Source organism: Solea senegalensis, linkage group LG12 (genome assembly GCF_019176455.1).
Source record: "Solea senegalensis isolate Sse05_10M linkage group LG12, IFAPA_SoseM_1, whole genome shotgun sequence".
Taxonomy (NCBI): Eukaryota; Metazoa; Chordata; class Actinopteri; order Pleuronectiformes; family Soleidae; genus Solea; species Solea senegalensis.
The window spans coordinates 24,578,867-24,601,611 of record NC_058032.1 but is presented as its reverse complement, the minus strand read 5'-3'; the positions used below and the strand labels follow the sequence as shown (position 1 = coordinate 24,601,611).

General features: G+C 39.2%; 1 protein-coding gene across 5 annotated transcripts in view; it reads left to right on the top strand.

The window, feature by feature from the left end:
* Positions 1-20,963, top strand: part of glra1 (glycine receptor, alpha 1) — a 95,036-nt gene extending 74,073 nt beyond the window's left edge. For 3 of the 5 annotated variants that reach the window (XM_044040502.1, XM_044040499.1, XM_044040498.1), the window contains 3 exons: positions 869-1,083; positions 2,015-2,164; positions 19,998-20,963. In XM_044040502.1, coding sequence (XP_043896437.1) covers positions 869-1,083; positions 2,015-2,164; positions 19,998-20,306 — 674 coding nt within the window. In that variant the 3' untranslated portion in view covers positions 20,307-20,963. The remainder of the gene's footprint in view (positions 1-868; positions 1,084-2,014; positions 2,165-19,997) is intronic. The other 2 variants (XM_044040503.1, XM_044040500.1) reach the window with 1 other exon arrangement.
* Positions 20,964-22,745: the final 1,782 nt, after the last annotated feature.

Here is a 22,745-nt window from a genome sequence, read left to right as displayed (position 1 = left end):
CACATGAATCTCTCCTGTCCTTGTTTTCCATTGATCGTCTTTGTTATAATCTAAACTCACATACGATATCATTTTATAAATAAATGAAAAGCTTTATAATCTTATGTGTAGGTAGAGTGCAGCCTAAAAATCACATTTGTGTGTGTGTGTTGTGCTCTGTCACAGAACAACCATAAAATAAAAGCAAAATATTGTTATTATGACAAACAACATTATCATATTATAACAGGAAACTGTAACACATATTGTGTGTTTACATATATACAATATTCATATTTCTCTCTTTGTAAATAATTTGCACTTTAAAATTAAAAAATTTAAAATACCCCAAAAAATATTATATTCCAAGGATTTTACTAAAACAATATACTCATAAAACAAAACATTGCAGAATATGTATCGAGGGATTCCACTTTTTAATTTTAAGTTATTGTTTATTTTTCTATCTTTTCTTTTTAACCCTCCTGCTACCTTATGTGGGTCAGATTGACCCGCTGGCTTCAGAATGACACTGCTCCCCCTGGCTGTGGGATATTAAGGAAGCAGGAGGGTTTTTACCGTATTTGTTCTTGCTGCACCGTACAATTGTTGTTGTTTTTTTCATTTTTATGCAATGACACACATAGTGTTATATTAATACTCATATTTCTCGTTTTGTAAATAATTTGCGCTATACTCTTTATTTTCTTGTGTTTTCATGTGAAATGCAGTTTATATACAGTATATATATCCATACTATATGTATATACTGTGTATATGTTTATCAGATTATTTACCTAACAGAGATTAGTGTGACTGTTATGGACAAAGGATAATGTGTTTCCTCCATAATCCGTCGTTTCCTTTGTACATTTCTTCTTTTCTTCAGGTAAATTCACGTGCATCGAGGCTCGTTTCCACCTGGAGCGTCAGATGGGTTACTACCTGATCCAGATGTACATCCCGTCGCTGCTCATCGTCATCCTGTCCTGGGTCTCCTTCTGGATCAACATGGACGCCGCGCCGGCTCGAGTGGGTCTGGGCATCACCACCGTGCTGACCATGACCACGCAGAGCTCCGGCTCCAGGGCCTCGCTGCCCAAGGTGAGCGTCACGCCAGACAAGGGCGGAGACATGGGCGGAGAGTGCAGGGGGAGGAGTTAGTGGTGACACAAGAGATTTTCAGATTAAAGGAGGGGGAAAACAACATGGTGTGTGAGTTTGCGTGAGGTGGAAGGATTGTGTAATTAAGTGCAGGGAAGCTGTAATCCCACACACACACACACATACACACTGCACTGACTTCCATTCATTTGGACAAAAATAACCTTATCTTTAACCTTAACTTCACTATAATTCCCCTTAAATGATGTTCTGCTTCATTAGGACCAGGTTTTGGTCTCTGTGAGGACTGGCCCTGACAAGAACAGAAAAAAGGTCCTAAAAAGGCAACAAACACACAAACCAAGTCTTACGCTCCAGATATTAAACAGGTGAACCGTGATTCCTGTGCACAGCAGTGATCACAGCTGAGGGGAAGGAAGGAAGGAAGGAAGGAAAGAAGGAAAGAAGGATGTTTATGTTAAACTGTGACGTGCATATTAAAAGACAGTTGTGTCATTTGTGACTGCATTTCACTGGCCAGTTTATTAGGTACACAGGACATCAAACTTAAAATAAAGGCAATAAAACTATTTTAAACTGTAGATTATGTTTAATCTAGGACATCGTGAATCAGATAATATGCATCTATTAATGACAGGGTTATAATGTATTTTTTTTAATTTCTCTCAAATATTACATCTGTCATGTACTGTGTGCATTTAATTTTAAACCAAATTATTTCTTAAATGTTTCAATTTAAGGGGAAAAAAATTATTGTGAAATAAAATGTGTATTTCCAATGATTTTCAGACTTTAAAGACACAAATATGATGAATATATCTTGCATACACACTATCTTCCTCGTTCCTTTATTGAGCTACAAAGGTCAACAATAATCTGATGCGTCCTTGTCCTCTGTCCTTGTCCACAGGTGTCCTACGTCAAAGCCATCGACATCTGGATGGCCGTGTGTCTGCTGTTCGTCTTCTCGGCTCTGCTGGAGTACGCCGCCGTCAACTTCATCGCTCGCCAACACAAGGAGCTGCTGCGCTTCAGCAGACGGAGGCGACGACACATGAAGGTGAGGACGCGTCTGTGAGACGCCGTCACGACATTTTTACCTTCATTTTCATTCTGTTTGTTCGTCGTCACGTCACCTCCAACCCTTTCTTTGTGACAGAAAGATCAACCGAAGAGTTCATTGATTGTCCGTGTAAAACAGAAATCTGAAAAACAAAACGCACAAATCATCACAGAGAAGAGAAACCTAACAGTTCGCACAGTGAGCAGAATCTGCCTCAGTAGGTTGCGGTGAAAGGGAGAAAAATGTGGGACAGCAGAGGAGAGACAGGGGACAAAAAAGAGAGGACAGAAGAGAGAGAACAAATATATTAGGTGTATAAAGTTCTGTCAGAATAATTCAAAGTACACTCGTAATATTTTATAGTATAGTAGTGTATAACTTATACGAGCAGTAGCTGAAATTGTAAAAATTAAAAAGTTTTTTAACATAATGTACAAATAATAATAATAACAATAATAGCCTGCAACTGTATCTGTACAGGCAGTAGTATTAGTGGTGGTAGTAGTCGTAGTAGTGGTGGTACTGGTAATAGTAGTGGCAGTAGTAGTTGTGGTGGTAATGGTTCTAATTCTAATTCTAATTCTACTGGTAGTAGCAGTAATACTAGTAGTAGTAGTTGTGGTGGTACTGGTAGTAGCAGTAGTTGAAGCAGTAGTGGTGGTAATAGTGGCACTGGTAGTAGCAGTAGTAATAGTGGTAGTATTAGTAGTGGTAGTAGTAGTATTAGTGGTGGTAGCAGTAGCAGCAGTGGCAGTAGTAGTAGTATCAGGTTTGGCTGTGGATCCCTCAGATCCTCAAAAACTCATAGTCTTTTTCTCTAAAATGGAACAAAAACAAAGCGGTTAAAAACACAAATGTGTTGTTTTTTTCGTAGTTTAGTTCTTCTCACACAGAGTGAACCCTCCTGTTTCTGTGCAGAATAAAACATCTCAGGTCCTCCGGTTGTTCTGTGGTTTGTACTATATTCTGTTAAAAATAAAGTAAAGTAAAATCACACCAATCCCTGCTCTTCTCTGACCTGGAGCTTGTTTGATCGCAGCTTTGCGAGTCTCTTGTCACTCGGGCATCAATGATTGATGCGGAGGTTGATTAAAGACTGCGCCGCAGAACAAACACAAACCCAACTCATCACTGATTCACGACGCGGACGAGCAGAGAAGAAGGAACAACAACACATAAAGACAGAGAAGTTCTCCTCCTGTAGGGACAGTTGTGTTTGGAAAATGCATCATTTAAAAGAAACAAGGGCAAACACAGTCTTTGGGGATTTTTTAATGTCCTGACTGAATCCTGCTTTTTTTTACTTTTGAATGAGGCGGCGGAACGGGCTGCAGCGTCCGGGGAGGATGTTGGTTTTCTTTACGACTGTCTGTGGTTTTGTTTAGAGCAGTAACACGGGGATTTGTTGTGGCTGTGATGAGGGAACGATTGTGGTGTAGTTTATTATTATAGATAACGTTCATACTATATGTCAGGCTGTGGTGTGGTTAACCTACACATTGTCTGTAAACACTTAAAATGCGGCTGTGGTGTCTAGACACATTATTTATCTTATCTTAGGTCAGTCTTGACAAAAACATAATGTCCAACGTAGGTTGTTGTCATGTTTGTGTGGTTTTTATTGTCCAAAAAAAAAGAAATACCAAAAAATAAAACAAATTGTTTTTATATCCATTTTTTCAGCACAACTCTATAGGCAATGTGATGAAATTGGGAATATTTGGGAATATGTCACAGTTTAGTTTGTTGGGTTTGAACAAAAATGAAATAAAAACTGTCTATTTTGCAACCTCTGCACAGTAAAGGCTAATAAACGCTACTCCCTTTTTTTAAAAAAAAAATACTATCAACACACACCCCAGGATGTCCATATAAGGAGTTTATAAGGAGAATTTACCAAGGGTTTTAAATAACAAAACTACCAAAACAAAACTATCAATTTAATTAATGACAGACACTATCAAAGCAACATCTAAACACCTAACAAACAAATCAGTCAATAGAAAAAAACCTGTTTGATGAAAAAATGAAGTTTGAACCTTAAACTCCTTAAAAGTCCTAACAAATGAAAAGTAGCATTTAAATGACAAATATGCAACATCTTCACTTCAAAACATGATAAAAGCTTCAGATAAGATGCCACATGGACTTAACAGTTCAATCAAGTCATTTTGAATTGATCATAAGTGGCTTTGAATAACTGTATATGGCAATTTTAGTCAATCCATTGGTTTATCTTTCTATTTTGATGGAAAACACAGCAGCAGTCTGTCATCTGTCTTAGTCCTGACGTTGCTGTGAAGTCAAAAACAAACATCTGCAGAGTATAATTATATTCTTTCTTTTATTAACTGTTGGAACACTTTGGATTAAATGAAGATAAAGTAGAAACCTGACTTACATGTCGCCGCCGTGGACATTTTTATATTTTAAAAAACTGTCAAAGTCAGTTCAGTTTTATTTCTCTCTCCTTTATTTTTCCTTAAGATGATTTTTTTTTGCCTTTGAAGCATTTAATCAATCACTTCTACGTGTCCGACTCGATTCATCAGCTCTCGGGGCTGCGGTGACTGAACGAGGAGTGAAGCTGTCACTACTGGTTCACTGTTAAACTGCTGGTTTGTGTTCATGTGTGTGAAGGACAAAAAAAGGGAAAATGCAAACACCCGCAAGAAATTAGCCTGCAGTAAATTCTCCCTCTCTCTCTCTGTGTGTGTGTGTGTGTGTGTGTGTGTCATGTTCATGCATGGCTGCGTCCATGAGTGCTGTCCTGGTGTTGTAGGGCATGTTGTTCGTGTCTATCATGACCACAGCTGCTTGACTGACTTCGACATGTTGTAGCGCGTGTGTGAGCACAACACCCCTCCCCCACCTCCACGTTAGCGTCCCTGTGAGGCCCCCGTGTCCCCACTAAGCAGGTGAAAAGTCAAGGACGCAGCAAAAGTGAGGACCGAGTAGCTGAAAGTGGACAAATTACTTTGTGTGGACGATCTGTTACCAATTTCCTGTCTACACTTCTATCTCTGTAAATCATCAACAAAAATAAGAAAACACAACATTACCACAACAACGTTAACTAGTACACAACATCATTTACTAGTTTGTTTTAGTTAATGTTGTGTTTTAGTAAATGTTGTTGGGTTTTCCTATTTGTGTTGGTGAGTTGCACTTCAGGGCCACCGTAGATCACCCAAGTATGTGCCAATAAATGAAGGTAACAATCTGCTCACTGATGAATGGGCAAAACAATCATATCGCTGTCAAAACTGATTGTATTTTTAACAAAACTCATCTCCTCGACCATTAGATCGTACTCTCTATTCATTACTACATTTGTAAGCCCTACTAGAAATAAGCCAAATATTTGTTTTAATTAATTCAAATTTTCTTGTTGAAAAAGAATATTGCAAGGCAAAGTTTGCTTGGGTAGAATGAAATGAAATGAAATTAAAAATGCCTTGTAAATTGAGCCACTGTCAGGCTATAATGTGCCTTAAAACAAGGAAAACAAGGAAAACTACTGACTTTAGTGAATTTTATATATTTTTGTATTTAACACAGCACTGTTTTTAGCCTGTTACTAGTCATTAAAACTCAAAGTAAACTAAAGTAATGCTTTTTTATTTGTCTAAATGAAAATACATGTATTCATTCATTAGTAGTAGTAATATTGTTATTAGAGGTGATTATTTGGCCAATATTTCCCAATTATTTGTTGCTTTCTCAATGATAACGTAGGATTATTGAGCAAGTGGATTTCAAAGTATGGATTCTGTAACATTCTAAAGTGAAGTTTCAAGGATGTTAGTTGTATATCACCACAGGAGAAAGTTATTCTCCCATGACCTAGAATTTTTCAATGAGGATCACGATCAAAAAGCCCCAGAGCAGCTACTAAACTAAAAAAAAAAAATCTAAAATAAATCGTCTTGACCTCCTGTTCTGCAGCGAGCCATGTTTTATTTAGCACAAATGAGACATGGGCGTTTAATATTTTATAACGTTTAATTCAACTTCAAATTCAAGAAGTCTCTCATGGATAAATCTGAATTAAAGGAAAGGGAAACTACTCTAAATGAACATGTATGAGATGTTTTTCCTGCTCCAGCTGATCCAAATGGTCAGCCTGTCATCCAGCATCAATGATTTAATTCAGGGGAAACATCTAAAACATGCAGGACTAGAGGGTCCACCAGGACCAGGACTCAGTGTGGGTCTCTTACACACAATGTTAGTGGTAGAAAACCTGTAGACGAGGGGTGAGGAGCTAAAGGAGAATTCTGAGGTAAAATAGATACAAAAATACAAATAAAAACAAGAATGAACGTTAAACCCTAAATCCAATCGCGGTAATCCCCAATCCCAGAGTCGTGATGGTCGGTGAAGCGGTAGATTAACGGCCCACCTGCTGCTGCTGCTGCGGCTGCTTTCAGGTGAATCAGACACAAACCCTCGCTCGCTCAGCCAAAAGTGGAAGAGACGAGAAAGAGAGAGAGAGAGAGAGCTTGAGGCTGCACTGTGACCCACATCTGCCACACTGAACCTTTTTGCATATTTTTGTTCTTTATTTCTCCTCGTTACACAAACACTGTAGGTGAACTCAGGTCGTCATGTTGTGTAATTTGAGAGTATTGTTAAAGGGATAGTTAAGGTTTTTTGCAGTGTGGTGGTCTAAGGATTTGCATTTCAACACTTGTATGTATACATTAGGTTCTACACACTTTACTTAAGTATCTTCTGTATATCCTTATTTATTCAGTTAATGTCTATTTGATACAGTGGTACATAATCTTTTTAATTTACGTTTATATTTCTTAGTATATCGTGCCGTAGTAGTATTGGCTGTGAATCTATAGTGGCAATTTTTCCCCTTTTTTAGACCACAATAATTTAACATCACAACACACAGGACTTGTTGATCCACTGCTGCCTCCATCAGTAAGCTGAAATGTGTTATTTTGTGAATTCAGTTTGAAATCCTTTGCTCAGCTTTACCTCAGTGACACAAAGTGACCACACGAGGCAGCAGTAGACCAGCAGCTCCTGTGTCTCAGACGGCTTAAATCATTGATTTTGTCTATGGGGCTTGGTGTGGGTGGTGCAGAAACTTAGATAAAACAGTTAGATAAAGTTGTGATTATATGAATATATATATATATATATATATATATATTAAATATACTGTGATTGACTTAAGAGGTTTTTTCAAGGATAGAATCGTTTTTTCCTGAACTGTCACTTTAAATCTTTGCTCATTCACAAAAAAGAAGGTGGAAAAATCAGGCTCTTACGTAATATAATTAGTTTTTGGCTGTGAGTTCCTCAGCGTGAATGTAGGACAACCGTGTTTGACCGTGTTTTAGTTCACTGTGTCTCATCCTGTGTTCATTTCACGGTTTGAGGTGAATTCAGGTAACTCTGGAGATGTTTTTTACATGTTATGGAAAGAAGACGCTTCACCTGTTAGTTCTGCATTTTCACACCCAGGACATAAAAAATGCATTTTCTCATCAGTGAAACGAGTGAAAGTGGAAACATCACCTCAGTGTGGATGAATATTTAATGAAAACAGATGAAGAGTGGTGTAGGTGAGTGTTGTGAGGGCAATCAAAGAGAAAACACTGTTATTCCACTCACTGATTATTCCTGTAAACTTTTCTTCACCTCACTTCAAACAAAACTGTAAAATAGTGTTGTTTTTTTGTCCGTGTCAAATACTATTTTATTGTGTTTTGTAGAAAAGGCGGCGAGAGAAAGAGTTTTGACACATTCATGACTCGGCATAAACACCAGCTATCGATTTAAACGCTCTGAGACAAAGTTGTTGACGTTGTTTTCACACTTTGGTTTGATTTTATTTTGCAGTTTATCACAAAACAAACAAGAAAAATGCATTAGAACAACGTTGTCTTTTGGCTAACTTCCTGTCTGGAGGAGAAACACAAGTTTAGTTGTATTTGAGTAAATTTACATTAAACTGAGAGTTGATTTGTGTTGAATTATTGGTCAATAATAAATTATAGAATGTTCAATAACTCCGAATTTAGACAAACTACTGTATGTACAATTGTCGTATGTTCCTCTCATAGTCGTTTGTTACCTGTATTAATATAAGATAACAGAATTAAGGCAAGTGAAGATAAAGACAGATCAGGTAATGTAAAATAAGGTCTGATGCGATAGGGTGAGATAATGATAGTGACGGTAAGGGAATAAAGTTAAGATAAGGAAAGATAAAATTAAATGAGAGAAGGCATAAGAACAAGTCAAGTCAAGGTGAAGTAAGACAAAGGGAGGAACTAAAGGTAAGGTAAAACAATATAAGGTAAGTGAAGATAATGATAGATAAGGTAAGGTAAGAAAAGGTTAGATAAGGTAAGGTAAGAAAAGGTTAGATAAGGTAAGGAAATAAGGTAAGGTAAAATAATGTAAGGTAAGGAAATTAAGATTAAGATAATACTTTATTAGTCCCACAACAACGGGGGTCATTTAATCTATTTTATAATACAATTATCTATATTTTATAATATTTATTATCGTATTACATGTTTTTATTTGAAAATCAAATAAATGACTGAATGAATGACACACTTGTGAATGGATTAGAGGATTTAAGTAGCTTGATGTTGTCAAGTACACGTTTGTACTTTATTTTTCCACATATGATGCAGACAGTCCCTTAACCGACCTTACCTTAACTACAGGCAGTTTGACAGCTGCATATTTAAGGAGCTTTTCAGTTTCCACGTCCAAACCTGCGGCTAAAACTGCTCAGAATCACGAGGGGGAAAACACAGAGTGGAGTTTGAGGTATTTGCATTTGAAGTAGGATTTTCTGCCGAGAGGCTGCCTTAAGTATAATGTGGGCCAAATGAAGGAATCCCTCAAAGTGTAGAAACACTTCACTTTGAAATTTAGCTCCTCAGGATTTATGCAAAGCAACCAAAAACAAAAACAAAGCCTGGAAAAGAAAGAATAAAATATACGAGCGTCATCCCTGAGATGGTGGACGCGAATCCCTGCTGCTCTGCAGCCGTGAGATAAATCCAGCAGTGAAGTGTGAAGTCACCCTGATCCCCCGGGCGTCACACCTTCTTAATTAACCTCAGTGGACAGTCGCTCTAATGTGGGTCTAATGTGATCCACGGTCGTCCATTAGTGAGGAAACATCCGTCAGGTTCAGCCCTCACCGCCTCCAGCTTCACAGCATCAACAGTCACTAAGAACTCGATATTATCGGGATGTAACGATAACTGTTATTGTCTGTCGTGACCACAAATAAAAGCTAGCGTCGCTTCAACTTACCCTTATTGTGTTTTTCCATTAAACACTTCTAGCTCGGCTCGTTTCTTTTGCTTTTTCATCAGTAATACTACGACAGAGTATTAGGGACAAACTGAAGAGAGAAAAAAATGATCTTTCTAGAATTAAGTCCTAATATTAGAAAAATCCTAGTAATATTACGAGAAGAATTATAAATACACTTATAATTCCAAATTCTACTTATAGTTAAAGAATCTACTTATAATTCCAAATTCTACTTATAGTTCCAAAGTATAATTATAATTCCAAAATATACTTATAGTTCCAAATTCCAAATTCTACTAATATTTCCAAAATCTACTTATCGTTCCAATTTCTACTTATAATTCCAAATTCTACTTCTAATTCAAAATTCTATGTATAATTCCAAATTCTACTTCTAATTCCAAATCGCTGATTGGGCAGAGATTGTCGTCACTGATGAGTCATGAGCGTGACGTCCGACACAAGAATCAAAGCCAACAACGTCCAACTGTAGATCAAAGTTAAACAGACTTAAAAATCCTGAAAACATTAAATGTTAATCTCCAACATTTAGCAAAGGAAATGTCTAAAATGTCAACATTTAACAGAGGAGTCTGGTGCATTTAGAGACAGCACTGCTGAAAGCCAGCGATCGCGAGCCCGATCACGACCACGTTCAGTGGTATTTCCGTTCAGTGACTGTTGCTCCAACCATGCAGGATGTACTGAGCCATTCTGTTGACTCTAATGATTCAGTTACACCCAAAACGACTGCTTTACAAGTCTCAAGTTTGTGTGTTGCCATGCTGTGATGACTCCGCCCACGTTGAGGAGGAACTATGAACAGAGAAAGTACCAGATATTTGTCTGTCTCGGCTCAGGTTCGGTCCAAATTCTCTCAGCCTTGAGTCGTTTGGTTCAGAGAGAAAAATCCAAACACAGTTGACTCTCAGTGTGTGTTCTCATAATAGAGCACATTCAGCCACGCTCACAATGATTTGGTCTAAATTGATTTTCTCATTCAGTCAGAATTCAAACGTTGGTCCAGACTGTGAGAAGAAAAGATCTGCGTTAAAAGCAGACTCTGCTGCTTTGTTACTTTGTTACTTTGAGGAAAAATCATGTCAGGATTGTGTCTGATGACAAAATAAGAGCCCGGGTTTCTGCTCAGCGAACACAAACACTGACGTACTTCAGGCAGATTAGATTCGGTCTTTTCATGGAGCCATTACAGATCCGTGTGTTTGTGTGAGTGTTCTTGTATTTGTTGCCTCTTGAGGACCGCGCATAACCACTGATCTTGTCAGGACCACTCGTCCTCATGGAGAACAAAACCAATAGTTTGGGACTAAGATTTGAGTTGTGGGTAAGGATAAGGTGAGGGTAAGTCATTAACTGGGTATAGTTAAAGTAACACAATGTAGGATTTGCTCTCTGCTTCCCCCTACAGTTCGTAAATGGTATTGTTGTAAAATATATGTGCAGTTGTTGTGGTGGACAAACATTTACATATATAATGCAGGACCTAATGAGGCAAAAGGAAGTGGTTAAGTTAAGGACTAAATTGTGATGAGGTTAAGTTTAAAGATAAGGCTTTTATTTTGAGTTTCCCTCAACAACAGGACAGAACAAACAGGCTGCTGTTGTGTTTTATGGGGCTGAGGCAGCACAGTTAGCACGGTTAGCACATGTAACTGTGTTAGCGTGTATTGGATTAGAATAATATTCCCCTGCAGGGATTTTATTCCCTGTGATTACGGCTGCGTGTTTACGGTGATGAATGAGCTGCATGTGAGTAAACAGAGGGAGAATCTGCTGAATGTCCTGCAGGTTTTTTCTGTGATTTTAAGATGAATTTACAACCCAGAGAAACACGTGTCAGCTCATGTTTATGAATTAAAAACTATGTGCATTGTTTACATGTCTGCAGACGTCATAGTGAAAAATCAGCTCAACAACAGAACACTTTATGACATAATAATGATTATTTTTGATAAACTGAAGCTGTATGACATCACAGTGAATGGCTGCATAGATTCATTTAATCATCACGTCATGTGAATGGAGGCGTACGCCACTAAAACAGTGAAAGAAAATAGTAATAGGACTTATATATGTTATAATTTTACAACAAATATTGTTAAGTCATTCTCCTAATGTTATAAATTTAGTCTCATAATTTTCAACTTTATTCTTGCAGTGTTAGGATTACATTTGTGTGATATTCTAACTGTTTCTTGTAATGTTACAACTGTATTCTCCTCAAATTACACCTTTTTCTTGCAATATTACGACTTTAACTCATGAAAAATGATGGCTTTATTCTCCTCGTAGTACAACTTCATTCTTGTAATACTACAACTTCATATTTATAGTTTTACAACTTTAGTCGCCTAATATTATGACTATTTTCTTGCAATATTAGGACTTTTTCTCTTAAAAAAACATTACAACTTTATTTTTTATATTTTTACAATTTTAGTCTCCTAGTATTACAGCTTATTTCTTGTAATATTATGATTATAACACTTTATTATCCTAATATAACAACTTTATGGCTCTGATAAACAAAGCAGCAGCATTCGTTGTTGTTGTTTGTTTGTTTGTTTGATCGAGGGCGGAGGCTAAAGCCGAGCGACGGCCAAGTGCTTCTGTGATTTCTGGAAACTGTAGTCGAGCGTTTCTGGGAAATGTCAGCACAGTCGTAGAGTGTTAATCAATCAGGCTGTGCTGGTGCTTTACATCGCAGCCTCCGCTTCGGCTCGTCTCTCATCAGTGTTGGACGGGAGGACGTCGTCCTCTCTGCAGCAGCAGCAGCAGCAGCAGCAGAGGCTTCAGTCCCAGTTGTGCTGATTTCTGTGGTTTCTTCCCTGATGCTTTATTGATTCTTCAGTGACACTGATAGTCTGAAGAAGAAGAAGAAGAAGAAGACAAAGAGAGAGAGATGAGACTGAGGCTGTACCTGCCTCACAAGTCTGTCTAATTAGAAAGACAGAGTGAGAGAGCGTCAAACAGATACTGCAGCACAGAGAGAGAGAGGGAGAGGGAGGGAGAACCCTCTGTGAGTCCAGAGTGACACCTCCTCCTGCTGGGCAGCCGTGGCAACTGCAGCCGTCTCAGATCAGCAGTGTTGTTCATCCTTGAAGGATCGGCCCACCTGAGAAGCATTTTAGGAATCAAAGGGAAGTCGAACCTTCAGTCTGCTTTAATAAGCAGCAGCAGCAGCAGCAGCAGCAGCAGCAGCAGCGCCGTCGTCGTCGTCTCAAGATTAGCATGAGAAGAATTCAAATGAGTCAGAATCAGTGCCGACGGAGACGCGAGGAAAAATAACTGTTCTACATTAGAGACGCCGGATAGAATCCAGGATCGTCATGTTTCAAGTATAAGAGTAAAGAACTGTCTCTCACTGTAAATCAGCCCTATACTAGAAATAAGTCAAATATTATTCAATTTATATAAATGTTCTTGTTGAAAATAATCTGCCAATAGTGTAAAAGTAAATGTTGCTTGACTAGAAAATGTGTTACTATAATAAAAATCTACAGCCACTGTAATGTTGCTTTGTAGGTTAAGGATATATATTATATGTTATATATTATGTAAGGTTGTAAGAAATTCTGTCTTCTTAAGTTAACTTAAAGACTTTATACTTTAGAATTTCTTATATTTTCACACACACAAAGTGATACACTGCAAAAAAAAGTGATTCAAATTATCTTCTTTTAAGAGAAAAAAAGCTGAAATGTATACCTTAGAATATCTTATATTTTCACACACTCCAATTAAACAGCCCTACTAGAAATAAATCACATATTCTCAAATTGATTTGACTTGTGGATTAAGCAAATTTTGCTTGTTTAGAATTCTTAACTCTAGCTTGTAAATTTAGTGACTTAAAATGAGGAAAAACTGGCCAAAATTTAAGAAACTTTAGTCTTTAGTCGGCTAAGCTAAATTTAAGAATTTCCTTATATTTTATTTTGTCTATGAAACATTTGTGATGGCAAAACTGCCATATGGGTCTTTTTTGGTTGAACAATTGTTGTTGATCCTACTGATTCAACGTGCTGGTGATTTATCGCAGATGTGGACCCAGTTTTGTCCACAGGCTGAAAAAGAATCGTACACTAAGAGAAGTATTTCTGCAGCCACTGCACTTCTACTTAACGCCAGCATTACCAGAGAAAGCAGCTTTGTGATTGATCAGCTATAATCTTCTTGTTAGCCATGATTAGGTGTTTTGCAGCGGGTGAGGGGGTGATGAGAGGGTGAGGAGAGGGTGAGAGGCTCTACACGCCGTCGACCTCTAAGTACTTTGATCTCACAGGCTGTTGAGCAGCTTTAAGGACAAAGGCAGATAAGAGAGCACAGGGATCAGGAGGATTGAGGAAGCAGTGGGAGACAGATCTGTGATTTAATGCTGGACGAACTCTGACCTCTGAGACTGACAGCTCGACGCCGACGCTCGGACCACACTCGCTGTTTGACATGTGACACTGGAGATTTCATTGATAATACCTCATGTAATGAGACATAAGCAAAAGTTTATCCTCATACAAATTTCCATGTAAAATACCAAAATAAGTAAAACACTATGCATACATTTTACACAATAATTTATCATTATTATGACATAAATATACACGGCCCCTTCACAGCCCCTAGCGCATACACCGTGTGATGCTATGTGACACTTTTGGTAACTTTTAATCCCAGTCTTGTCCAGAGTGATGTGGCCGAATTTGAAGTTGATGGCATTAATTTTGTAGGAGGAAGAGATCGAATATGACATGTACAAAATTGCCAGTTCACAAAAATTGACGAGCAGATTTGTGCAAAATGGAGTGACTCATTTTACACCTTCTAATACTTTATATATACAATATCATAATATAAAATGCAAGTACTATAGGTCATACTGGATTTATCTATCTTTGCTTAGTGCAAGATATACTGTATGTTATATTTTACAAGAATATTTACAAGGGGTTTATAAAGTGGTTGAGATTGATTGACTGATTGATTGATCGATTGATACCTCAGAATTGTGGCTCCACCTTGTAATTTTTGGTGTAGGAAAATTTACATTTGAAAAACATACTTAACATACTCCAACGTTCTGGAAAGAGAAGCCAAGTCTGAAACTTTCTCTTGAACTGTCCATCAGGGGGCGATCCCACTCATTTTTTAAGCAAATTTAAGAGAAAATGTGTCTACTTTTTGCTTGATTTATAACATAAAACAACAATTTATCTTTTGTAGATCTTCAGTGAATCATGACGTCCATTTTTGTATCAACCGCCTCACTGGAAATCCGCCTACCCCAGCTTTAAATCATACATTTTATGTCACCACACATTTATGTCATTTAGTCCGTCTTTGAATCGCTATGACGGAAAGTTTAGACGTTTTTCTTTAAACAGCTCAGTTTTTTTCCCCCTCAGCTCCACAGAATCCACTCAGCGCTGACATATTGATACTGAAACGTCCTAAAAAGCCTCAAATGACCTGAATGGAAGCAAGAAGCAGAGACGAGAAGGAGGAGGGAGGGTGGAGAAAATGAATCAGCAAAGGCAAATGTATAATATATTTCCTTCTTGGTGCTGGAATTGCTTCTGGAGGGAAATCACGAGGCGGAACGCGGGGCAAGGAATTCCTCCGGCGGCCTGTTTCAGGGAGGAGACGGATGCCGGCATTAGTTGGGGTTGACAGTTTAGCGAGCGGCGTTTTATGTAAATGTGGCTCTTCCAAAAACAACCATCCAAAGGTAATATTTGCAGATGAGACGGCGGCGGACGATCGCGCAGCTCACGCTGTTTGCTCCCTGCGTCCTGATAATCTGCTCGATTAATCTCATCAACGAGATAGAAATGGTTCAACTGATGGAGGGAAGTGTGATGGATGAGTGGACCTTTTCCTCTTTTTCCTCCTTCTATCGGTCCAGTTTCAGATTTTTCTTTAATATCTTGGCCTTTTTATCATCCTTTCTCACTAATGTACCTTTTTTGTTATTCTTTTTTTCCTTTTTTTAGCTGAAGGTAAATAAAAATAATCTAATAAATCTTTATTTATTAGTGGCTTTTCACTAGAAAAATAATTACGTTTTAAGAAAAAAAAATCTAAACTTTGTCTTAATAAGATATTTCAGCTGAATCGAAGCTTTAATTACCAGTAACAACATTTCTTACATGACAGAATCTTTTTGCTGTTACAAACATGTACAATTGAATCACATTTTGTCAAGGTTTTGATCATTTTTCCCTCATTTTAAGGAACATTACAGTCCTTAGTGGCTGCAGATATACACGCTAGTTTTCTACCCAAGCAAAATTTGGAGATTATTTTGAAGCAATTTAAGAATAATTGGCTAATTCTTGCAGTGCAAACTGAACATCTTTTGAGTTTTGACGCCAACGTAGGTTCAACAACACTTTGACAGGAAAAGTGAGGTGATGAATATTCAAATTGGTGTATCTACCGCCCTCTCTGGTCAAACACCAGCTACTGCATTGGCTCTTTTGTCGCTGCTCCACTCTAATGTGTCCAATCAGTGCCTTTGTCAGTGTCAGATTTCACTACCAGACCACACCCCCGCTCTCTCTAACTCAGCTCTCAACCCACTTTTATGGCATTTTTCAAAATCAGGCAAAGGGTTACACTCTAGTTAAACTTAAAATCCTGCTCTGGAGTTTGGATATTTTCAATTGCAATTGTCAGGAGGGGTTGTACATTATCACATGACGTTCTCAGGAAGTTCTGCTTTCAGTTTTCTAGTTGAATTTTTGTATAAATCTTGTTTCTCAATTGAATGTTGTGGACATTCTCCTGTGAACTTTTGTCTTTTGTTGCGTTCATGACAATTTTCTGGACATTTTCCACAGATCACGTGCGAAAATGACATGTTTGAAAGAACCTTGAAGTCAGTGATATTGAGGAGAGAGCAGGGTCCAGTCCCAATTCTCATATTTACCCTTTCCTTTTGCCCTTTGGAATTGAGAGACATGGTGTAATTGGTTCAAATCTACGTCCATGAAATGGGGCAGTCCTTCAATGGGGCAGTTTAACACGCAGTGCTCCAACAAAACAAACAAGAAAACATGCTAATGTTAGCTACAGCTAGCTTTTTTTGTATCTTAACTTCTCTGCAACACACGACAGTGGACACGTCCCAAAATGTCTTCACCACCTGAATACTAGTGGACCAGTTTATGGAGACTGCAAACATGCTTTGTTGTGGTTAGCATAGCCACACCACATGCTAACCAGTACACTGAGACGTGTAACGCTGCCCTCTACGGTTCACAGTTCTTCATCACAGTTCCTGAGTGTTCGCTTTGTGGCAAGAACATTAGTCTCTTAGTCTCCAGATTTGATTTGTGGGCAAAAATCTCATTAATCTCAAATCTTACACTTCACTCTTCACCTCGACCTCAACGAGAAATAGGACATGCCCCGCCCACATGTCAATATTATGCAAAACAGAGGGGTCGGGCTAAGTGGGAGGGGTGACATGGTATTAAGACTCATATAAACTGAACCATCTCTTTAAAGGACACTGACATGTCTCTTATGTTCATATCAGACACTCACAGTGATAATGGAGGACATTTCTAATTAGACATGAACGCGACAAATGTCCAAGTGTTCTCCTCCACCACCTCCTCCTCCTCTTCTTCACTCCTCCTCCTCCTCCTCCTTATTGCTCCTCCCCCTCACGTCCGTCCTCCCTCCACATTAATCACATGACAGAGAGAATAAAACAGAGCATCTGTAACAGTTTAGCAGCTTCACTGAAGGACGGACAGAGGTCGACGCTTAGCATCGCGGCTAATGTGTGTGGACACACAATCTGTGTGTGTGTGTGTGTGCGTGTGTGTGTGCGTGTGCGTGTGCATGCATGTGCACGTGTACATACACACGTGTATCAACAGTAATGAATGGGTTGGTGTGGATGAAAGGACAGAACGGGGACACGGGCGCCAAAAATGGATTGTTACCTGGTGGTCTCACACACACACAGTATCTGAGGACGCACATGGACACACACACACACACACACACAGTACCTGAGGACAAACATGGACACCCACAGTATCTGAGGACACACACAGCATTTAAAGACATAAACTGTAACATTTCTTTATTTTAAAGGGCGTTTCTTCTATTTTTATGTCATTTTGTGCATCAGTATTAGTGATTATTGGCTCTTGATTGTGTATCTGCTGTTGGGAACAGATGCTGGACTGAGCTGTACTGAGCTGAGGCGCCTTCTTTTATTGGCTGCTTGATTTGTGTTTGCCGCAGAGCTTTTAGCATCAGTCGTTAACATCCTCGTCCTCCTGCTGCTGCTGCTGCTTTCCCTGAATCACAAAATCCCCCTGTTTTTATTACCCACAATGCACTGGAGGAGAGATGTCTAGCTGATAGTTCTGCCCCGCTTCCTCTCACAGGAAACGCATTTTCACAAGAACAAACGTGGACGCTTGTCGTCGTCATCGGAGGACGTTTTGTCTCCTGAGTTTTAATTTCATGGTTGTTGTTTTACCTTTTTGAAGGGACACGATACACACGCACACACACGCACACACACACACACACACACACACAGTCCATGAACCAGATAAGGAAGTCATTGTGTCTCCTGTAATGAAATGGGAGGGTGACGGTGGAGACAAGGTTTTTAATAATCTCAACGTGTTCTGGTGAAAACACTACACACACACAAACACAATAACCTTGAGACACACACACACACACATCAATCAATCCTCTCCATTCAAACACCTTCAGTCTCCTCGACAGGTCACATAAACACACTCAGTGTTTTGGTCTTCAGCTCTTTTTGGGGACGTGATCTTGATAAATCACATTCTTTTATCTCTTCTACTTTTAATAAAAAACGTATTTTTTAAAGAGGACATTCAGGACACTTTGAAAAGAGCAGGACGTCTACGGGAAAGTCCACTTTGAGACCACGTAGCACCAGTCTCCTATTGGAAGAGATCGTATTTTATCGTCTATTTTCCTCTAAATGTGAACATAATTTACCATTGACATCACGTTCCATTGAAGAAAAGTTATTTTTGCAAATGGCAGAGTCGCCCCCTGGTGGATAGTCCATATATCCTTTCTTCTGTCTTGTCCTTAGCCAACAACTTTGGCTGTCTAAAATGCAACTACTGTCCTTAACTTTAGCTTAACATCATAGTGGAGTGTTGAATTGTCACTGTGGGTATACATTTTTGGTCAAAACCCTGAATACGACCCATTTTAGCAGAATATTACAACTCAACTAGGCACAAGTGTTAGTAAGGTTAGCGTTAGAGCTAAAAAAAAAAAAAAGCCAGTGAGTTACAGACAGTGACAAAGTCTAATATAAGAGTCAAACCTGTGTCGATCACACCAAAGTTCAATGCTTTACTAGCTTGATTGCATCAATCCTGAGGTACCACATTGCTGTTATTTATACGACCACTAGGGGGCGCGTGTTTTAAAAATGTACCTGGTCGGTTTTTACCCATAGTTACGTAGGAATAGTACCAAAATATTAACATTTTTCAGTAACCCTCCCTTAAGGTACCAGAGTAATGGTACGGTACGGGTGGAGCTAGACATGCAAAGCTTGACGTCTTGTTGTGTCCTGGATAAAACACTAAACTGCAACCAGGCAGAGTGGGGAGGTTGTGCGTGGTATCAGTGCACCCCAACAGGTGACCGTTACTACTCACTCTGTGACTGGAGCGCGGTCAGTGAGTGGGCCCTTGGGTTACTAGGGTCTTCAAGTCTCCAACGGCCGTTGTCTTGCAACTGGTGGATGAGAGCCACACCTGGCAGGCTGGCGTGGTTTTAGGCGGACCTTGACTGTAATCAATTCTTCTGCCAGCTTGCTGCAAGCAACCCAACCAGAACCAGCACGTCTCCATTCCCAATGGTGCCGCTGGAGAAGGCGGGTGCCCAAAATGCGTGGGTCTCAGGCTCGTAACCTGCAATCTACCGTAAACAAACTCACACGGAGGCTATTCGTGCCAGAACCAACGAGCCTCAACTCACAAAACAATTGAGGCCCAAAGGATCTGATATGGAACTACTGCTCGGACACGAGCGACTGCCTAGTTCTAGTGTTGGGACTAAAAACCTAGCAGAAGAAACAAGCTTCTCCCTGTTGTCTGTCATATCGCGTTCGTTGTTGTCCATTGTCGTTGAGCCTATATAACATCACACTATACGTATCACACCCTGCCTACCAAGTACAGTTACTGTTCTCAAGACTGACCAATGGCTAACCCTAACCCTAACCATACCGTACTGAACCAAATGGAATTGTACCACGATGGAAACATCCACCGTTGTTCCTTTTTAATTTTACCAGAAATTAGTCTTATTTAACTTCTTGAAAATCATTTTTAAAGACAAACTCCCCCCTAAAGGTTTTTGGTTGTCCCATTTTTCACTCCACCGTTTGTTTTCCATCGTCATTCATTCATTCAAACATGCGCTCACACACGCACCTCCAACAGTAACGTCTTTCTCTGGTTCCTAACAGCCTGAGTCTTGGCCTGTGTTGCAGGAGGATGAGACGGGCGAGGGGCGCTTCAGCTTCCCCGGTTATGGCATGGGCCCCGCCTGCCTGCAGGCCAAGGACGGCATGGCCATCAAGGGCAACAACAACAACGCGCCGGCCTCGGCCGCGCCCGAGAAGAGCATCGAGGAGATGAAGAAGCTGTTCATCGGCCGCGCCAAGCGCATCGACACAGTGTCCCGCGTGGCCTTCCCGCTCGTCTTCCTCATTTTTAACATTTTCTACTGGATCACTTACAAGATCATCCGCAGCGAGGACATCCACAAGCAGTAGTCGAGAGGCGGAGGAGGCTGAGGTGGAGGTGGAGGTGGAGAAAACGGTGCAAAGAGAAGGAAAAGAAACAAAAAAAGGAGATAAAGAGAGATGACTTCACACCAAACCACGCCACCTTTCCTCGTCCTCTTCCTTCATCCTCTTTTGCTCGAGGATTACGATGCTTTTCGTGGTTCTGCCTCAAACCCTCCCTGACCCCTACCCCGATTTGAGATATTCATTGCTTTTCCCCCTCCCATCCCCCGTCTTTGTTCTCCTCTCTTGCCCCAGATCTTCTTCCTGTTCTCCTTTTCCCACCTCCTGAATAATCTGGACCAGTGCAATAGCAATGCAGTAAAATGCATGATATATGAATGTGGCAATATATTAATGAAAAGATGAAAAAAAAAAATTTAAACACAGAACTTTTGTGGTGGCGCCTGACAAACTCTGGGGCGATTGGACGGATGGACACAAACTAAAGGAGAGTCTTATTTAAAGGTCTTGTGTTTGATTTTAAGGGGTTTTTTTTGTGTGAAGACAGATATATTATTCTATATAAAATGTGAATTTAGGATGGGGTGGTGTAATATACTCATATATCTATCATGAAATGGAATAAAAGTATGAACTCTATAAGCGTGTGGGCATCTGGAAACGAGGGATTTTTCTCACCCCCTCCCCGGTGGAAAAAGAAGGGATCGGTGCTTCCATGAATTAAAGTGATGCGAGGGTGACGCCTCATCCTTATCTATATCTAGATTTGCTTCAAGCGTGTATTGCCGGCACTCGTCGATTTTTTCTCTCTTGAGGTTTTGCTGCTGCCGCTGTCAATCACAACAACACTGGACAACAAAAAAAACGGAATAGAAACTTAAAAATATAAAAAAATACATGCGCTGCACGAGCAGCGTTGAATATTAAGAAGCGAAATGTTCTCATGTGTCTGTGGTTCGACACGTTCCTCTGTATGTCGTTAATTTATTTCATGTTTATTTCTTCATTTGTGTGCCAATTCAATTATTATGTTGCTGCAAAATGTCCGTCAGGAGGAAGAAGAAGCACTGGTTTTCCACTCACTTTCTTTAAGGTTTTACTGTTTTTGTTTGTTTTTCCATCGGCTGAAGGACGAACGACTCGACCCTGAGCGGAGTAAAAATGACCATGCCCCCTCCCCCACCATCCCGTGAGGACACGTGTAGAAAATTGTACAGATTTAAACACCTGTTATACCTTAATTAAGTGTTAATCTCCATCTCGTTCACTCGCGCCAACTGTAGCTGCAAACGTCCCGACTTGTAAAAAAAAAAAAATACGCTAAATTCTCATGCATTTGGAATTCAAAGTTCTGTCGTAGCCATCGTGAAAAGGATGATTTAGATTTTTGTCTGTTTTACTTTGCAGCAGGCTTCTCTATGCAATGATCAGAATCTGCAGTTAATGCAGTTTTTTCTTCCTTGTAGCACCACCTATCTGTGAGTGGTTTTCGGACTCATTCATCCCGCTGCTAAAACCGCTTATTGTAAAGATTATGGATGAGAGTGAGAGGGTGAAGTGATGAAAACAAAGCTGACGTAGCCAAACCGAACTAAAACAATGACTTGTCTTTTATTTGCCGTTTTTGTCTGAACGGTCGTTGTTGTTGTTTTGTCAGGGTTTTTTCCTTTGTTTCCTTTGTCACAAATACATCGTTTACTCAAAAACAATTCCAAAGTGCTTCTTTACAGAAAAAGTCGCAAAAAGTGAGATTTCAATTTTTGTAGCAGAGCTTGAACAAAAAAAAACAGATTTAATAACTCAAATTTAGTTTTACACAGAGTTTCCACGTAGTTATGTTACTGATTTATGTCTTTGTACAGTGACATACGGAGAGTTTTCCACATCAATATCATCTTCTGCCAGCAAATTATTGTTAAAGGATTCTCAGATTTTTGGGGAAATATACAAGAAGATCATCAGCATATTGTATGACTTGATTATTCCAGCTTTAGATAAAGTTTTGTTTTTCTTTCTTACATTTTAATTTGTGAACAACTGATGTCACAATCAGAGTAAATGGAGCTGCTTGTTGAATTGTTGGTGGACATGTTTTTGAAATTGGGGAGGGTCCCTTTGTTGTAAGCTCTAGGCTAATAAATGACACCTTCATCTCCTTAAAAAAAACACAATAATTGTGTCTTCAGATGATTATTTTTCAGCTGTTAAACATTCATTGTGTTCTAAACTCCTCGATACACGTGATGTTCAAATGATTTTCAAATGTTTAAGCCCCAGTCAAACTTGGTTTTGAAGCAAAGCCAAAGATTTTTTGTTTTTTTTGAAGTATAGTAACTATTTGCTCGATGGTGTGTTCATTTACAATAATGTCTCATATATAAATGTCAATGTATACAAAATATTTTCATATGGAACACGTTCCTCTACCGTCCATTTGTAAAATGTATTTATTTATGTATTTAT